The 18,502-nt window shown below is 61.1% G+C and overlaps 3 protein-coding genes across 10 annotated transcripts in view; 1 reads left to right on the plus strand and 2 right to left on the minus strand.

The window, feature by feature from the left end:
* Window positions 1–78: 78 nt before the first annotated feature.
* Window positions 79–3,768, minus strand: PDIA2 (protein disulfide isomerase family A member 2). Its single transcript, XM_047837702.1, has 11 exons — window positions 3,561–3,768; window positions 2,183–2,389; window positions 1,981–2,114; window positions 1,762–1,899; window positions 1,574–1,690; window positions 1,365–1,490; window positions 1,096–1,293; window positions 870–990; window positions 608–789; window positions 320–430; window positions 79–207 (listed from the first exon to the last, which is right to left on the minus strand). The coding sequence occupies exons 1-11, from the start codon at window positions 3,757–3,759 to the stop codon at window positions 163–165; spliced, it is 1,578 nt and encodes a 525-aa protein (XP_047693658.1). The 5' UTR covers window positions 3,760–3,768; the 3' UTR covers window positions 79–162.
* Window positions 3,769–3,915: 147 nt separating this feature from the next.
* On the minus strand, window positions 3,916–6,592 carry ARHGDIG (Rho GDP dissociation inhibitor gamma). The gene is made up of 6 exons (XM_047837707.1): window positions 6,162–6,592; window positions 4,875–5,054; window positions 4,682–4,765; window positions 4,519–4,595; window positions 4,373–4,436; window positions 3,916–4,283 (listed from the first exon to the last, which is right to left on the minus strand). Exons 1-6 carry the CDS (start codon window positions 6,232–6,234, stop codon window positions 4,084–4,086), a joined length of 678 nt encoding a protein of 225 aa, XP_047693663.1. The 5' UTR covers window positions 6,235–6,592; the 3' UTR covers window positions 3,916–4,083.
* Window positions 6,593–9,185: 2,593 nt separating this feature from the next.
* RGS11 (regulator of G protein signaling 11) overlaps window positions 9,186–18,502 on the plus strand; it is a 30,507-nt gene continuing 21,190 nt past the window's right edge. For 3 of the 8 annotated variants that reach the window (XR_007147656.1, XR_007147655.1, XM_047837696.1), the window contains exons 1-14: window positions 9,186–9,301; window positions 9,668–9,764; window positions 9,844–9,894; window positions 10,092–10,198; window positions 10,869–10,920; window positions 11,034–11,388; window positions 11,561–11,642; window positions 13,274–13,342; window positions 14,340–14,417; window positions 14,503–14,564; window positions 14,687–14,800; window positions 14,911–15,026; window positions 15,173–15,260; window positions 15,357–15,495. Coding sequence is in view for 5 of the 8 variants with exons in the window: in XM_047837696.1 (XP_047693652.1) it covers window positions 9,257–9,301; window positions 9,668–9,764; window positions 9,844–9,894; window positions 10,092–10,198; window positions 10,869–10,920; window positions 11,034–11,388; window positions 11,561–11,642; window positions 13,274–13,342; window positions 14,340–14,417; window positions 14,503–14,564; window positions 14,687–14,800; window positions 14,911–15,026; window positions 15,173–15,260; window positions 15,357–15,495 (1,455 nt within the window). In the remaining 3 variants the exon portion in view is untranslated. The other 5 variants (XM_047837699.1, XM_047837697.1, XM_047837700.1 and 2 more) reach the window with 5 other exon arrangements.

Here is an 18,502-nt window from a genome sequence, read left to right on the forward strand (position 1 = left end):
GCATTCAAGACGGAACGGGCCCAGGAGGTTCTTGGGGGGCCGGGGGGCCGGCCGTGCTCAGGAACCACACACACCGTGCAGGATCAAAAGCTCTTTATTCACTGGCTCCTCAGTGAACCATCCGGTGTGGGGGCACCAGACGGTGATGCTGGGGGGGGGCGACTACAGCTCCTCTTTGGGCTCCGTGGTGGAATTGGCTGGGGTCTCCTGGAAAGGGTCACAGAGCCCCGGCTAGAAGCTGTGCCCTTGACTCACCCCAGCCCCTGGCACCCTCACTGCCACGTCCAGAGACTGGGAACCTTGGGAAAGAGGCACCCACCGGGAAGGGGGCTGTGGGCTCCTCTGTGGGCTCCTCTGCGGGCAGCTCGCCCCCGTTGTCCAGGAACTTGGAGAAGGTCTCCAGGTCCCTGGTGCTTTTGTATTCAATCACCTAAGGAGGGACACGAGGCTCTGGAGAACACGCCTCACCCAGCCCTGCACCCCGGCCACATCCTCCCAGGCCCTGCCGCTGGAGGCCCTGCCCTATCTCTTGGCCATGGCCGAGGCCCGAGGAAGGTGCGGACCAAGCCGCAGACCGAGGAAGACGGGGTCTCTTGCCCTACCTCACCTTGCGACCCGGCCCCGCGGGGAAGAACTTGAGGGTAGGGAAGCCGTGCACAGGGAAAGCCTCCAGCTCATTGGCTGTGGCGTCCAGTTCCGCAATGATGATGTCCTCGTGGTCCTTGTACTTCTCGGCCAGGGCCTCCCAGGCCGCGGCCATCTCCTTGCAGTGGGTGCACCAAGGGGCGTCTAGGACAGCGGGGCGTTGGCACAGCCAGCAGAGGCCCCCACCTGCCCGCTGCCCACCACCCGTGGCCCGCTACACTCACAAAACTTGATAAACACATTCTTGGTTTCGTCGAAAGCCACCTGCTCAAAATTCTTGCCCACGAGGGTCTTGACCGGCCGCTGATCCCAGTCAGGGGGCAGCTTCTGGCTCAGGAGGTAGGGCTGGGGGAAACCAGGCCGGGTGCTTCACTGGGGGGCTCTCGTGGGCACTGCTGCTCCCCTCCCGCCCCCCCCCCCCTTTCCCGGGTGGGCAGTTCAGCAGCAGACCTTGACCTCGCCGCCGAGGACTGCGTGGCAGAAGGCGGTGACGGAGGTTGCGGTGAGCGGCCCCCCGTGTGCAGGTGCGTACTTCTTGGTGGTCTCCATGTTGATGAAGCGCAGGGTGGGGGCCTCCTCGGCCTCGAGGCCGAAGTACTGCAGCACGTGGCCATTGTCGGCACCGACGTCCACGACCACGAACAGCACCTGCCGGCAGGCAGTCGGTGCCGGTCAGCCCACATCCCCACCACCCCGCCTCCCCCCGTCCCGGCCGGTACCTGCCCCCGGAATGGGGGAGCTGCCTCCCCGAAGCCAGCCAGTAGCTCCCGGTGGGAGGCCAGTGTCTGGTTGACAAACAGCAGCAGGTGGTTGAGGATCCTGGCCGAAAAGATCTTCGGCGACGTCTGCAAGGGCAAACCGCACTCGCGGGGGCTGGCTCCCCTGGACACGATCCCACCCCTGCAAATGCACCCACAGTCCAACTCACCCGGCTGTTGAATTCTGTGACCAGACGCATGCTGTGCGTGAGGAGGAAGTGCGACAGGTCGCCCTGATCCAGGCCCAGCTCTTCGTCCACTGGGAAGTCTGCCCGGCCCTCGTCAAACTGGACAACTCAGCGGGGGTCAGCAGGAGCCACGGCCCTGAGCCCCGACCCCCACCTTGGCCCTGACCCACCTTCTTGAAGAGCACCACGGTGTCCTTGGTGAGGCCAAACTTCTGAAAGAGCTTTGGCTGGTCAGTGAGGCCAAAGGTCATGTCCAGGGCATCCTGGGCCAGGGCCAGGAAGGTAGCCACGTCCTCGTCCTGCAGGTCCTAAGGAGCCCCAAGCCTGTGAGGTCAGCTGGCACCGCGGGCCCTGCTCCCATGGCCTGGACCCCAGTACCACCAGCTCACCTGGAAAAAGCCAATGACCACGACATCCCGGCCGTCGATCAGTGCCTGGGCACCGTCCTCGTCCTCCAGCCGGGTGGCACTGGGCCCCGCCCGCCGCCTCAGCCATTCAGCGATGCCCTCAGCCTCTCTGGGGCCTGCAAAGAGTCCCCTCAGCCCTGGCCCAGCCCCCCACCCCTGCCCCCCTCGTGCCCGCTCCCCCTACCGGTGTACTCCTCCGGGTGTGTGCGGTTCCCATCGCGGAAGAACTTGAGCGTGGGGTATGCGGTCACAGCAAACTCCTCCGTCAGCTCTGTCTCTGCAGGCCCGTCCACCTTGGCCAGCCTGGCTTTGGCTGACTCTGCCGCCAGCAGGGCTGCGGCCTTGCTGTATTCGGGGGCCAGTGCCTTGCAGTGCCCACACCATGGGGCATCTGGGGGACAGGGCCATGAGTGTCCCCGACCGGCCTCCACAGCCCCAGCCTCGGCTCCTGCTCCCTCCCGGCCAGAACCTTGGGATCAGTCAGGTCTGGCAGAGAGCACTCCTATCCACGCTTCCCGAATCCTTTGGGGGCCCATCTGACCCTCTGCAGCAGAGCCAGACGCAAGGTCCCACACCGGGGGGCGGGGGGCGGTGGGGGTGGGGGGGCGTGCAGCGGCCAGCACCGCCCTAACAGTGAGTTTGAGAAGAACCCTCCAGCTGCCTGGACCACCTGTGCCTGCTTGCGGAAGCCTGCCATCTAGGAATGGCTTTCACGTGTGTAAAGTTTTGCAAGAATCCACCGAAGAGGGGGCGCCTGGGGGGCTCAATTAGTTGACTGTTTGTCTGACTCTTGAATTTGGCTGGGGTCATGATCTCACAATTCATGGGATCGAGCCCCACATCGGGCTCTGAGATAACAGTGCAAAGCCTGCTTGGGATTCTCTCTCTCTCTCTCTCTCTCTCTCTCTCTCTCTTCCCCTCTCCTGCTCACGTGCTTGCTCTCTCAACATAAACATTAAAAACATGTCTTCTTTAATGTTTATTTATTTAATGTTTATTTAGAGAGAGAGCGAGAGAGAGAGAGCGCGTGCACTCTCAAGTTGGGGAGGGGCAGAGGGGGACACAGAATCCGAAGCAGGCTCCAGGCTCCGAGCTGTCAGCACAGAGCCCCACGCAGGGTTCGAACTCACAAACTGTGAGATCGTGACCTGAGCCAAAGTCAGACGCCTAACCGACTGAGCCCCCCCAGGCGCCCCTATTCTTTTTCTAATCCATAGCAGAATGCTATAGGCCTGAATGCTATGTGGCCCCTCACAGAAAGAGTTGCAGATAGATGGTGATCTAGGGTCTTCCCTGCACCTGTGCCTCCCTCCCCAGCCCCACCCTCCCCTGCTCAGGCTGGCCGCCCCCAGGCCCAGCTCAGTCCCAGGGCTTTGCTTCAGGTGCCCTTCCATGGAGCCCCAGGAGCACAGCGGGGGGCCAAGTGCCCACAGTGCCAAGTGCCAAGTGCCCACGGGCCACGTGTGCACAAGCCCGGGATACACAGGGTGGGGAGTTGAACCCCCCCCCCCGCCCCGGGGGGCCCCTGTGGGTCCTCCAGCCCTCTGGCCCGGTGCACTCACAGAACTGCACCAGCAGAGTGCGGTGCTCCCGCAGGGCCAGGCCCAGGTTGCGCCGGCTCAGCACCAAGATCCCATCCTCCTCAGGGATTTCCTCCTTGGGGGGCTCCTCCTCGGGCTCCCTGGGCCCTGGCCCCTGGCCCTCTGGGCCCGAGGCCCCAAGCAGCAGCAGCAGCAGCACAAGCAGGAGCTGGCCGTCCATGGCAGTGCTGGGCCCACGAGGCGGGGGGCAGATAAGGGGGCCGGGGGCCAAGCAGCAGCTGCCACGTGGCACCCAGTCCTAGTCCCAGGAAGATAAGGCCACGAGGCTCCCCCCACCCCCGGGGGAGGGGAGGCAGACAGAGGCAACACCAAGGGCACCGAGACAAGGTGACGTTTAATAGGACTGTTCAGGGCACAGTGCCAGCCCAGGAAGGGGGTGTCCCAGGACCGGAGCAGAGGGTGTGGGGGTGTGGTCACTGGCTGCAGGGGCAGGGGAAACAAGGACCCCAGGTGGGCTGAGGACAGCCCCCGGGGTAGGGGACGTTCAGCTCTTCCAGTCTTGGCAGATGTGGAGGCCCCACTCCCAGGACATGTGGTCTGTCCTGTCATCGTCAGTGAAGAAGGACGTGACCACGTAGGCACCCCGCACCAAGGCTCCTCGAGGCACCTCCTCCACCGGGGTCACAAACTCATACTCCTGGGCGCTAGGGCCATAACTGCCCACCATGTACACCGCCTTGTCCACTGGGGGAGGGGGAGGTTGTCAGGGGCCACCCTCTGCCGCAGCCGCCCCCCCCCCAGCCCCCCAGGCCAGCCCTCCTCGCTGCCCTCACCACGCAGGCCCTGGCGGTAGGTGTGATGCAGACACTTGAGGCCACTGACGATCTCCTTATTGACCTGGGGGACAGAGGATGTTAAGGGCCCCTCTGGGGGGGCTGGCCCTGTGCTGGCAGGTGTCCCCCGCGACAGCTGCCCTCACCTTAAAGGTAATCTTCACTTTGTAATCCACACCCTCCTTCAGGACAAACACCTGGTTTTTCAGTGCAGCCAGCTCCCCTGCGAGGGACAGTGTAGCTAAGTGTGACAGTGGAGACCCTGCCCCAGGAGCCCCATGGCGGGCGACGGGGGGGGGGGGGCAGTACCTGTGAGGTCCATGGTGATGGGCCCTGGAGCCTGCTCAGACATCAACGTCAGCCTGGTCACCTGCACATTGGGCAGGCTCGGGTCTGAGGAGAAACCGGAAGTCACCAGGACGGCTACCCCCCCCAACCACCCCCGCCCCGCCCCAGCTGCCCGGCCTCCGCCCCTCCCCTCCGGGCCCAGAGCCCTACATACCCACGAGGGGTGGCAGGGGCCCCAGCAGTGCCCGCTTGTACTTGACCAGGCTCTCATCATCAGGGTCCAGCTGCTGGATCTCCTGGAGGCTCTTCCTCCCCGGGGCCCGGTACTCAGGCACGGCCTCATCCAGTGCCTCGTCGGGCGACAGCTGTCTCTCCTCCTTGTCGGTCAGGAGGACTGAGGGTTGGGGAGGTGCATGAGCAGCTGTGACCAGCTGACCCTGGCATTCACTCATCAAACCGAAGCCCCCCACCTGGCCAGCTGTGCCTCTCAGTGCCCAGAGGGACTTGGTTCAGGGAGGGGGGTGGGTTAGGGAAAGGGATGTGTGCTCAGAGAGGGAGGGGTGCATGGGGTGTCGGGGAAGAGAGGTGGTCTGGGAAGAAACAGAGCAGCATCTGCACCCAAACCTTTTAGGAGGAGGCTGGGGGGTTGGAGAAGGCTCCTGAGAGAGGGAGCCAAGCGACACCCCGGAGGCACCAGCTGCCTTTTCTGGCCCAGCAACCCATCCATCCGGGGCTCCTCCCTGACTCTGAGGCCAAAGGTGGGGGGAAGGAAGATCCTGAATGGGGCACAGCCCCAAGGACTGGAGGCCACCACTGTGGAGTGGCGACCTCCGAGGTCTTCCCTGGGGCAGAGGCCCTGCCCTTCACATCTCGGAAAGCCTTCCTGCTGTCCCAGGGGTTCCTCTTCGTAGTGTTCCTGGGGCACAGAGGGGCTTCTCTCTAAACCCCTGCCTGCGCTCATGCTCTGAGGTTACCTCCCTGGGCGCCTTCAGACTCAGAGTCTCCTCGAGCCCCTTCCCATGGTGCCTGGCAGCAGGGGTCTCGCTAAACCCCTTCCCACAGTGTTTTGGGACAGGATCTTTTCCAGTCCATGCTCTCTGCACTCCAGGCTCCTCAATGATCACCACACGCCCTGAAGGAGCCCTCGCCCCACCCAAGGGAGGGGGGATCTCAGGGGCAGGTTCCCAAGGGGAGAGGGTCTCGCAGCCACCCTGGCTTCACAAACAGACCCGCCCACTCTTGGCTCCTTCTTCCGCCTCCCCCCCCCCCCCCGGCCTCCCCCCCCCTCCCCCAGCCAAGGTCTACCCTGGACGAAGCCCTCCACCCCCGCCCCACCCCGCCAGAGCCCAGGCGGGGGACCACGCCACGATTTCCCCTCTAGTGCCCCAAAGTTTCCGCGGGGGAGGGCGAGCCCCCGCCCCGGGCCGAAGCCTCCTCACCCCACCCTCCGCCCGAGACCCCCGCCCACGTGGCCGCCCTGGCCCCAGCCCAGCCCGCTCACCTCGGGCGCACAGCGCCAGCCGGAGCAGCTCCAGCAGCTGCGCCCCCAGCTCACACGCGTCCAGGCCCAGCATGGTGGCCCGCGGCCCGGCTCCGCCGCGGAGCCGCCGAGGAGCCGCCGCCCGCCCCGCCGCCGCCCGGCTCGGCGCTCAGCCCCGGCGCGACTGCGGTGAGCTCATCCCGGCCGGGAGCGCCCCCCGCGCCCAGCGCCGCGCCCGCGCCGCGCGCCCCCAGCCGCTCCGCGGACCCCGCGCAGCCCCGCAGAGACGCGCTTGTCGCCCGCACGGCGCCGGCACCTGGGCGTCCCCGCCGTGGGCGCACCAGGAGCCCGCACAGCCGCCGCGGTCACGGACCCAGCCGCCGGCCCAGCCTGCACCCCGCTCTGTCCGTCAGAGCAGCCCCACCCCTACGGCGCCCGCGAGAGCCTGGGGGATTCTCCGGGGAAGCCCTCTGGGAGGGGCGGGTGGGGGTGGGGGCGCCCAGTGGAGCAGGCGTGCCCCTCCTCCCCCAGGTCCCCAGGTCCCCAGGCTCTCGTTACCTGCAGGCGGTACAGGCCGCACCTGGGGCTCCACAGTCCCCCACCCCACCCCCACCCCCACCCATCTTCTGTCTGGGCAGAGGGGACTCCTGGAGTCTGCCCAGCCTGGGGAGCTGGTGTGTGTGTGTGTGTGTGTGTGTGTGTGTGTGTGTGTGTGTGTGTGTCTGTGTCTGCGCAGTCTTCTGGCTCCACATCCCAGAGGCTCACAGAGGACCCGTGTCCGCATACCCAGAGACTGGATGTCCCACCCACAGAGCGAGATGCAACATGGAGGCACACAGCCATTCCCCTAGCGTTTATGGACTGGGCTGTGTGAATGTGCCCTGGTCTCTGCAGGCTCTGTGCACCCAGGCCGTAAGGAAGGGCCCTGTCCTTGAGGAGGAAAGGACACTGACCCAAAGTAGAGTCCTGGTGGTGGAGAGCCGAGATGGGGGCATAAAAGGGGCTTCTGGTCTTGATGCCTGGACAAACTTTGGGGTAGGCAGATGGGAGCAGCCAGTGCAGGGAACAAGGGTGAGCTGGGTCTCAGGCTGGGGACGACAGCTAGATCCAAGAGACGTGAGTGGAGCACGTGGAGGAGACGGAACACCGGCCTGAGTCCCCCTTCTTCCTTATGCCTTTCTGCCCCACACCCCATTTCTGAAAATACCCAGGGATCAGACCCACCTTTGCCCAAAACAAGAGGGAGAGTGTCCCTGCCACCCTGGCTTCACAAACAGGCCTGCCCATGCTTGGCTCCTTTGTTGCTGAAGCCCCCGTACCCCCACCAGAGCCCAGGTGGGGGACCATGTGACAATTTCCCCACCTGCACCCCCAAAATTTACAGAGAAGGACCATGGATGCTAGGGGCACTTGGGCTTGGGTGGGGACTGTCCCCTCTGGAGCTCCATCTGTCCACAATCTTCCCAAGGCAGGATTCCCCCAGCTGGGGCCCAGGCCATTCTAGGGCCCCACCCCTGCTGCCCTTTCCCTGTGGCAGGGGTAGTTGGTTAGGGAAACGACTTGTCCCCAGGTGCACAGCTATGGCCTCTGGTGGCCTTCAGCTTCTGTGGATGCCCACTCATCCAGAGAGGACGGGCAGGCCAGGCACCAGCCTGACCCCACCTGTGTGGGTGGGGATGGTTGGGAGAAGGTCACTGGGATCTGAGGGAGATCCCTGGTGGAGGCAGGACTCTCCAACCCATCCTGGACCTGGCCTTGCTAGCAGTGGTCATAAATCGGTCTGAGGCTGCAGGACAAAGGCCAACCCCCCATCCTGCTCTGTCCCCAGCATCTCTGAGGCAGGAGGGGAGGACAGAGACTCTATCTCCAAAAAGCAGAGATAGACTTGGTTGGACTTTTTTTTTAAGTTTATTTGTTTTGAGAGAGAGAGAGAGAGCGAGCAAGCACACGCGCTCAAGTCGGGGAGGGTCAGAGACAGAGGGAGAGAGAAAATCCCAAGCAGGCTCCATGCTGTCAGCGCAGAGCCCCACATGGGGCTCGATCCCACAAACTGTGAGATCGTGACCTGGGCTGAAACCAAGAGTCGGACCTTGACCACCCGGGCCTCAACCACCCAGGCGCCCCTTGTTTGAATTTCTTATAAATGTCCAGCAAAGGGGTTCTGAGGTGTAGTGGCCAAGCTGCTGGCTGGCATAGGGGGAGGAAGGTCCAGGACAGGGCCCTGAGCCTAGAGGCTGCAAGGGAACCATGAGTGGGGCGGGCGTGTTGAGATCCCCCCTCCCCAGTAAAGGTCCCCTCCCACAGTCTCAGATATCCTGTATCTGTGGAGTCTCTGCCTGTTCCCCAACTGGTCCTGCCCAGGCCTCTGTGCAACTGGGGGGAGAGTGAGCCTTCTGCCACCTTTTCCCCCACCCAGCACACCTGCAACAGCCAACCTGAGGCACCAACATGGTGTGACGCATGGTGTCACGATCACAGAAACACACTCCTAGGACAGTCAAGCCCTTTGCCCTGACCTCACAGCCCCCTCCACCACTGGGGCTGCCGCATCCTGAGGAGGTCACACGTGGGCTGGCTGGGGGAGGGGGGGTAGGGATTACAAGAGACCTTGAACTGCTGTCCCCACCCACCCACAAGGACCCTCTCCTGGAGACCCTCCTCTCCCTGAGCCCCCCCACCCTGTCCCAGCTGAGCCCGGATTCCCTCATTGACCTCCGCGCCATGGCCCCAGGGCGGGCATCTCCACGGCCCACCTCGCGGCCCCTCCCGCAGGCGCAGGCCTCAGTTTCTCCCGTCGTAGGGGGAGATTCCTCCAGACTTCAGACCCCAGACCCCATGTGCCCTGAGGGCTGACACTGCCGGGGCAACCCCCCCCTCCCCCGCAACCACTCCGGGGGTTGCGCAGGGCGGGTCTTCCGGGGCGCGGGGGCGGATCTCGTGGGGAGGGGCGTGTCTTGCGAGGACGTGAGGGCGGGTCTTGCGGGGCGTGGGCGGAGAGGGGCGTGAGGCGGGTCTTGCGGGGCGTGGGGGCGGGGCGGGGTGGGGCGTGCGGACCACGGGGCGGGGGGCGGGGGGGCGGCTCCCGCCCCCACCCGCCATCTGGCCTTCCCGCCGCCATGGCCGGCGTTCGCGCCGGTGCGCAGATGCCGCATCTGAGCAAGGTGGGTGCCGGTTGGGGGTCCCGCCATACCCTCGATTTCCCGGCATCCGAGGCCGGGAGCCGAAGAGGGGTGGGCGTGGGTGCGCGCAAGTGTGGCCGCGGGTTTGGGGGCGACAGCGCTTTGTGAGGCCAGGCGGGGCGAGGCGGCGGGGACCTGGGCTGCGGGGGCGGGAGTCGCCTCTAGCCTCCGCCCCCGCCCCCACTCCTCCGCCGCCCGCCGCGGCCTCAGATGCCACCGTCGTGCGTGCGCGTTAATCTTCTCTGAGCGCACTGGTCCCGGGCTCTCGGCCCTTTCTGGGGAGTCGGGATCTGGGGCGGGGCGGGGGAGGCGGGCCGGAACAGACCCTCAAGGCCCCCCTTCGCCCAGATGGAGCGGGTGGTCGTGAGTATGCAGGACCCCGACCAGGGCGTGAAGATGCGGAGCCAGCGCCTGCTCATCACCGTCATTCCGCACATGGTGGCTGGTGAGGCGCCGCGGGGGCTGGGGTGGATGGAGGCCCTGCCCGAGCCTACCCCCACCCCATGCCAATCTCTGCTGTGCAGGCAGCGACCTCGTGGAGTGGTTGATCCAGAAGTACTGCATCTCAGAGGAGGGTAAGGGGGTCAGCCCCTTGCTCATCCGGTGCCCCACCCCTGCCGCGCCTCCTGTCCCCTGCCCCCTGCCCTGGGGTCGCTGTGCTGATGGCCTAGGCTGGGCTCACAGGTGTCAGGGCCAAGCCAAGTGTGCTGGGGAGGGAGAGCCCCGGGACTGGTTCTCCCAGGCTGAGCACTCACCACCCTGCCGCCCGCAGAGGCCCTGCACCTGGGCACTCTCCTGGTGCAGCACGGCTACCTGTACCCGCTGCGAGACCCCCGCTGTCTTGTGCTCCGGCCAGACGACACACCCTACAGATTTCAGGTCAGGTGCAACGGGGAGCAGGTGGAAAGCACAAACCCAGCAGCCCAGCTAGAGGGGACCTGTGGAAGGGGTTGGAGTAGGGCGTGGTGATGTCACCACAGGTCTGGGTCCACTGCCCCTCCCCCAGGCCCTTGGGGAGTGGTCCACTGTGATAGGAGGACCAGGATAAGGGGAGAGACTCTCAGTTTCTCTGAGGCCGCAGCAGGGGACCCATAAAGGGTATAGCACCTGTGGAGGATTCTGATGGTTTCCCTGAGAATCCTTAAACCCCTACCCAGGAAGAAGTCTGTGTGGGGCCTGAGGACAGGATTCTAGCATCTCAGTGCGTAACCTCAATCACGACGGACCTGTCCTGATTGGCCTCCCTGGCAGTCCTCACACATAGTCTTTAGTACAGACTTGAGCAGGCCCCACCCCCACCCCCCACCAGGAGGCAGGGACTCAGGGAGCCCGGTCCAGGAGGCAGTGCTTGCAGGGGGCCCCAAGGGGTGAGTGGAGCTTGGTTCCAGGTGGGGAAGATGGCCAGTGGTGTGTGAGTCTCCAGGCTGTGGGCAGACAGGCAGATTCTGAGGCCGCCCAGTCTCTTCCCAAGGGGCCTGGGGAGGGGGACAACTCCTGGGGTGAGGAAGGTCCAGCAGGTCCCAGAAACTCTATCCTTGCACCATACCAGACGCCCTATTTCTGGACGAGCACGCTGTGGCCAGCTACTGAGCTGGACTATGGTGAGTGAGGAGGAGCAGGCTAACCTGGGACAGCTTCCTGCCCTCTGAAGTGATGTCGCAAGGGACGAGGGGCAGAGATTTCTCCTCTGCAGCCTGGCCCCCTGTCCTTCCAGCCATCTACCTGGCGAAGAAGAACATCCGAAAGCAGGGGGCCCTGGTCGGCCACGAGAAGGTGGGACGCTCCCCTAGGCTGAGGCCAGCCAGAGGAACCCAAGCCCTGCTCTTGACCCCGGGGCCTCAGTTTGCCCTGGAGCACACACACAGCCCAGGCCCCAGGATGGTGCAGACACAAACACGGGATCCCTATATGTCTCAGTGGGGATGTGGGTGGTCCCTAACCCAGAGCTGGACAGGAGAGGGGTTGCCCAGGGTAGACCTCAACACCCTCCAGGAACACTATGGCCAGCTGCACAGGAAGATCAACCACGCATGGGACCTGGTGGTGATGCAAGCGAGAGAGCAGCTTCGGTGAGACCCTGCCCCACCCATGACTTGTGGGCATCGAGTGGGAATTGCCCGGGAGGCCCAGCAGTACCAAGCCCTGGCTGTTTTCCCCGGCTCTGGGCTGAGGGTGGGGACAGGGCAGAAGAGGTGCTGTTGTGGGCACCCTGTCCCCCAGCTCCACCTGCCCTCCCTCCAGGGCAGCTAAGCAGCGCAGGAAGGGGGACAGGCTGGTCATGGCGTGCCAGGAGCAGACGTACTGGCTGGTGAATAGGCCTCCGGTAATACCCTTGTGTGTGTTTGGGGGGGGGGGGCAGTTCCTTGTATAGCAGTGGGATCTTGCCAGAAGGCAGTGTGTTTCCCTCAAATGCTCGCTCTGAACCTGCATTTTGAGCCTGTGATAAGGATGCGGCTTTCGGGATCCCAGCAGTAAGTTCTATTTCTGGGGCCCATGAGAACTGAGGCCCGGGCCTGCGTCCGCCTCCCATCCACACAGCCCGGGACAAACCAGCTTCTTTCTGGGTCTAAGGGAGGAGGCAAAGTGGAGTCAGGCTTAGTTACAGCTCTGAGGAACTGAGGTCACAGACCAAGAATTTTGGGGGGTGCTGGCCTGTAGCTAGGCTGTACCCAGAACCGCGGTCTGAGCGGGCGGTGTGCTAGTCCCCTGCTGTGGAGAGACGAGGCTGACCGGCTATCTTGGTCTGTGGGGGCGGTCAGAGCCAGCATGAATGCAAGTTCTTGTGGGAAAAACCCATGGAAAAGAAAAATGAGAGCGATCCGCAGGCCAATAACTCATCATGTGTGTGTCTGTTTCGGGGGGGGGGGGGTGTCTCTGGGAAATGACTCCTCCTCTTCCACCTGAGCGCCAGGTGGGCAGGATAGGGAGGTGGAAAGGCAGAGCAGACGTGGCCCTGAGGCTGTGCACACGGGCTGAGGGCAGGGCAGCGGGGGCCTCCGGGCGAACGGGCATGAGGGCTCTGCCTGGTCCGAGGTGAGGAAGAGACCAGACGTGCAGATGCATTTGAGGCTAGGGCAGCAAGATGTGGGGCGGGTGAGCATCTCGAGAAGGATGGTTAAGAGGGGACTCCTGGCCAGCTACGTTTGTGTGTTTATGGAGCACATGACGCTTGATCTTGGGGTAGTGAGTTCGAGCCCTATTAGGCACAGAGCCTGCTTAAAAAAAAAAAAAAGGAGGGGCGCCTGGGTGGCTCAGTTGGTTAAGCGTCCAACTTGAGCTCAGGTCATGATCTCGCGGTCCGTGGGTTCGAGCCCTGCGTCGGGCTCTGTGCTGACAGCTCAGAGCCTGGAGCCTGTTTCAGATTCTGTGTCTCCCTCTGTCTAACCCTCCCCCGTTCGTGCTCTGTCTCTCTCTCTGTCTCAAAAATAAATAAACGTTAAAAAAAAATAAAAATAAAAATGTTAAAAAAAAAGGATTTTCAGGTTTGTGGTTTGAGTAGTCAGGAGCAGGGAGGTGAGCTCAGCTGAGGTGAGGTAATCATGGGGGTGAGGATGGGTAGAGAGCAGGCTTAGGGACTGGAGACTCAGGTTCTTAATTTTCTCTGAATGACAGTTTCTAATGTTTTGTTTTTTTGATTTATTTAAGAGAGAGAGAGAGACAGGGCACAAGTGGGGGAGGGGCAGGGAGAAGGAGACAGACACAGAATCTGAAGCAGGCTCCAGAGCCTGACGCAGGGCTCGAACTCACAAACAGTAAGATCGTGACCTCCGCTGAAGTCAGACGCTTCACCAACGGAGCCCCCCCAGGTCCCCTGTAGTTTCCACTGAAGGAGGACGTGTGGGTGCAGGGCTTCCGTATATGAAGCTGGTGGGGGGCAGGAACACAAGACTAGGACAGGTCTCACCAGCTCACTTGGGCTGCACCCCTCACCTCATCTCAGCCTCCCCTCTGCAGCCAGGGGTCCCCAGCGTCCTGGAGCAGGGTCCAGAGCGCAGTTCCTGCACTGCCGGGCAAGCGCAGATGGTGAGGACCCCACACCATACCCCCAGACTGCTCCCCACCCTGCACACATATCTCCCCCACCCCAACTTGGGGGCTGCTCACCCATCCATCCGTTTTTTCAAATGGCACTTGACCCTGCCGTCATGCCCCACTGCCTGTACCCCCGCTCCCAGGCCTCTGCTAACTCTCACCTCTTGCCTCCCACCTGCTGCACTGGGTGCAAGTAAGTGCAATGGGGCCCTGGGAAGAGTGGGAGCTCCTCCCCAGGCCGGGACAGCATCAGAACCCGGGGGAGTAGGAGGTGTGCCCTCGGTGGGGCCACAGGCCTGAGGGGTCTGGGCCGAGCCAGCCAACACCCTGCATGGACTCCAGTGGCCTCTGGAACCAGAGGGAGCTGAGCCAGGACAGATGTGGCCACACTTGGTGGCAGCCGAGCCCTCTGTTTCAGTTCCACAAAATGCAAAATATCCCACATCTAGTACCTTACAGATGAAACTTTTTCCTGACTTCAAAGTCCTAGTTTAGGGTTAGGGTTTGTGATTTTCTTGTTATAAAGTCAGCCGAAGAGAGCCGAGGTGAAAATTGAAGATCTCGGGCATGCTGAGGGTTCGCAGGTGTTGGGAAGGGTCAGTCCATCCACCTGGCCCGGAAGATGTGGCAGGCAGGTTCTGAGCTCTGAACAGGCTGAGATCACCCTGGAGCATAAGTTAGCCAGACTGACTTCCTGAGTGGGATTCTGTTGCAGTATTTCTCATGTATCTGCTGTTAAAAAAAAAAAAAAAAAGACCTATATACATTCGAAAATATGAAATAGTGACAATTGGGGAACTGCAAGGTAACTTTGGAAACCTGAGGGCTCCATGGAACATTCTGGAAACCTTTAGACTAGAGGCCCCCAGAAGCTTCTTGGAAAGCCAGACCCCTCCATTGAGGAGGGGGCTTCAAGGGGCAAGGCAGGGGGCCTGAGCCATTCTCTATCAGCCCAGGGATGGACTCTTGAACTACGGTGGGTTTTCAGTCCCCACAGGGCCTGCCTTCTAATTGCAGCCCGCCCGGCCCTTTCCAGACCAAGAATATAGATTTCTACAAGCGGGAGGTAGGTCCTAGGAGTGGGTGGGAGAGAGGGGCCTGGGCTGGCTGACCCCCAGGCCAGGCCCCACTTCATAGGCCTCACGTCCTAGATGGAGCTGTGCAGAAAAGCCCTGGGCAGGGCCCGGGTGAAGTCCTCTGTCTGCCTTGAGGCGTGAGTGGGCTGAAGGGCACCGGCTGGGGACCCCCGTCCAGAGCCCAGACCCTTCCTCGAGTGCCATTGTCCCCACAGCCTGTCCCTGCACTGGCCCCTGGCACCGTCCCCCCGCTCCCCAGGTACCTAAAGTTCAGCAGCCAACGTGAGCTGCATGATCCCATCATGTCAGGGTGCCTGCCTGGCAACCCCTGGGTCACAGACGATGACACCTACTGGACCATGAACGCACCCAGGTAAGCCCAGGGGGGGCAGGGAGCACTGCCCCCCACCTCCCTTCCCACTGGGGCACTCCCCCCCCCCCACCCCCCTGTTGCCGGCACATCCCTGTGCCCTGTCCCTCCAGCGTGGCTGTGCCCACGAAGCTCCGCGTGGAGCGATGGGGCTTCAGCTTCCAGGAGCTCTTGGAAGACCCTGTGGGACGGGCGCATTTCATGGCCTTTCTCGGGACAGAGTTCAGCGGTGAGAAGCCCCCTGCCTTGCTCGAGGCCCCTGTGAGGGATGCTGCTGCCTAGGACCGTCCCCCGCCCCCCCCCCCCCGCCCCTGCCACGTTTCTGCCGGCATGGCCAAGGCTCAGGTTGGCCTGACCTGGCGTGTGGACCCCTAGCTGAGAACCTGAGCTTCTGGGAGGCATGCGAGGAGCTGCGCCACGGAGGGCAGGCCCAGGTCCGCGCCATGGTGGACGCCGTGTACCAGTGAGTGCCGAGGGGCAGGTGCCAGCTGGCCGCTAGGCTTGCGTGCGGAACCTGGACCCACAGGGCCTGTCTCCCATCCGCCTTCTGCCGACACAGGCAGTTCCTGGCCCCTGGCGCTGCCCGGTGGGTCAACATCGACAGCCGGACGATGGAGCGGACCCTGGAGGGTCTGCACCAGCCCCACCGCTACGTGCTGGATGACGCCCAGCTGCACATCTACATGCTGATGAAGAAGGTGAGTGTGCAGGCCGGGAGGGCTTGGGGAGTGCCTGGCCCCGTGACAGCTGGGTCTGCACACCCACTTCCCACCGGCTGCTGGCATGCTTAGACCTGCGGCCCAGGCTCCACTTTCACAGAGGGGCAAACTGAGGCTCAGAAGGGCTGAGGGCTTGCCCAAGCCACAGGCCTGAGAGGTCCAGTCGTGATTTTAGAAAGGGTTTTAATATGGGGCGCCTGGGTGGCTCAGTTGGATGGGCATCCGACTCTTGATTTCGACTCAGGTCCTGCTCCCAGGGTCATGGGATCAAGCCCCATGTCAGGCTCTGTGCTGGGCATGGAGCCTGCTTGAGATTCTCTCTGTTTCTCTCTCGCTCTCTGCCCCTCCCCCACTCATGCTCATGCTCTCTTCCTCAAAAGAAAAGTATTTTAACATGGAAAATCCGAAACATGAACAAAAAATAGTAAAATGACCCCCACATACCTACTGCCTGGCTTAAAAAACAGCTCAGGGCCTATCCTGATTCATTGTCTATCCCTTCCCCCTGCCCCCCACCCCGTGACTTTAAAGCCATTTCCAGACTTCCTATCTGTAGATACTTCAGGATCCTCTAAAAGACCTGGACCCCCTCCCTCCCTTTTCACCGTGACCCCAGATGTCAGTATCACATACTGAACACAGGATCACTCAAAGAGCCAGTCGGGGTCAAAACTTCCTCACTTGGCATCTGTGTTAAGTTCCCTGTTGTTGCTGTAAAAAAACACCACAAACTTGGCTTAAAGCAACATGAATTTATTCTCTTAAAGTTTTGGAGGTCAGAAGTCTGACACAGGTCTCCTGGGGGTAAAGTCAAGGTGTGGGTGGCACTGGTTCCTTCTGGAATCTCCAGGGGGAGAATCCCATGTCCTGCCTTTTCTAGCTTCTGCAGACGCCTGCCTTCCTTCGCACCTCCTCCTCCTGCGTCTTTATGCCAGTAGTCTAACATCTCTGACCTGTGTCTCTGGTCCTCCTGCAGCCTCCTCTTTGACTTATAAGGGCCTGTGGTGACACTGAGCCCACCTGGACAATTGAGGACATCTCCCCACCTCAAGATCGTTGACTTAACTCACATCTGCAAAATCCCTTTGCCTTATAAGAGACACCATCACAGTTCCAGAGGTTAGGGTATGGACATCTTTGGCATCTTCCCCTCTGAATGCCACAGCCAAAAACTTATCTGTTTTTTCAATTTGCTTGAATTTGGGTCCAAACGAAGTCCATATGTCAGAATGGGTTAATCTCTTAAACCCCCTTTTATTTATTTATTTTTATTGTTTAAGTTTTTTTATCTTGAGAGCGCGTGAACAGGGGAGAAGCAGAGAGAGAGAGAGAGAGAGAGAGAGAGAGAGAGAGAGAGAGAGAATCCCAAGCAATCTCCACACTCAGTGCAGAGACCACCTCGGGGCTTGAACCCCGCGAGATCGTAACCTGAGACAGAATCAAGAGTCGGATGCTCAACTGACTGAGCCACCCAGGTGCCCCTTAAACCTCTTTTTATTTTTTTTTAAATTTTTTTTTTCCAACGTTTATTTATTTTTGGGACAGAGAGAGACAGAGCATGAACGGGGGAGGGGCAGAGAGAGAGGGAGACACAGAATCTGAAACAGGCTCCAGGCTCCGAGCCATTAGCCCAGAGCCCGATAAACCTCTTTTTAAAGCAGAGGCTTCTTCTCTACCTTTTCTTCTTTTTTTGTTTTGTTTTAAAGAAACTGGAGGTCCTTTGTGCTGTGATTTCCCACAGTCTGGGTTTTACTAATGGCGCCCTCGTGGTGTCCTTGTGTGTTTCTGCAGATTGGTAGTTACGTTTAAGACTTGATCGGATTCATCTTCAGTTTTTTCGTGTATTTGGTTTTGCCAAGGGTTTTTACTTCAGAGATGGTGTTCGGTGTGTTCTCCCATCGGGAGGTACGTGGGGCCCGGGCGCCTCTCCTTTTGTGATGGGAGCAGCCTGTGGCTTCGGTGCAGGCAAGGAGCTGGCCCGTCCCTGCCTCTGTTTAAGAGGGGGGACACTGCTCTGAGACACCTCTTCTCACCTGCTCTTTGTGGCACAGTCGTCCAGGGAAGGCAGGATCAGTGCTTGACCCCTTCTTTTAGTCACCAGTTTTCACAATAATGCATCGTACCCACGGTGTCTGCCAAGGGTGGCCAGTAAGTCTGAGATAGTTTTAACCCCGATGTAAATCCACACTGTCATCAGATGACGGGTTTCGTTCCGCTCTGGTTCTTACCCTTAATTCCCGTGCAGAGGTCCAGCCTGCCAGCTGTTGGCTCCTGGGGCATTTGATGTGTTCTGAAATCTGTGCTGGCTTTCTTGCCTTCTGGAGTGGTGGCTTGTCCCCGGCTCCACCTGTGCCGGAACTGGAGTCAGCCATTTCCATAGGAAGCCCTGGCTCTTTTTCAAGGGTGTTTAGAAACCTTGACGCGCACGCTGATGTGTCCACTGTAACCTGAACTGTTTCGGGCCCTTTCAGTGAACAGAAGTAGGAGTATCAGTGTTTTAAACAGGATACATCAGGAGCTCGTACTGACACTTCCTTTTCTTATTATTAATTTTTAGTTTATTTGGGGGAGAGAGACACAGTACGAGTGGGGGAGGGGCAGGGAGAGCGAGAGAGGGAGACACAGAATCTGAAGCAGGCTCCAGGCTCTGAGCTGTCAGCACAGCATCTGATGTGGGGCTCAAACTTACGAACTGTGAGATCATGACCTGAGCCTGAGTCAGACGGACGGTTAACCAACTGAGCCATCCAGGCACCTCTACTTTTTTTTTTTTTTAAAGGTGTATTTATTTATTTTTGACAGAGAGAGCGTGTGCCCGTGTGCGTGTGGGGGGAGGGGCAGAGAGACTCCCAAGCAGGCTCCATGCTGTCAGCATGGAGCCTGACTTGGGCTCGAACTCACGAACCATGAGATCATGACCTGAACAGAGATCAAGAGTTAGATACCCCACCTACTGATCCGCGCAGGCGTCTCGTGACGCTGCTAA

This window comes from Prionailurus viverrinus, chromosome E3 (genome assembly GCF_022837055.1).
Source record: "Prionailurus viverrinus isolate Anna chromosome E3, UM_Priviv_1.0, whole genome shotgun sequence".
Lineage (NCBI taxonomy): Eukaryota > Metazoa > Chordata > Mammalia > Carnivora > Felidae > Prionailurus > Prionailurus viverrinus.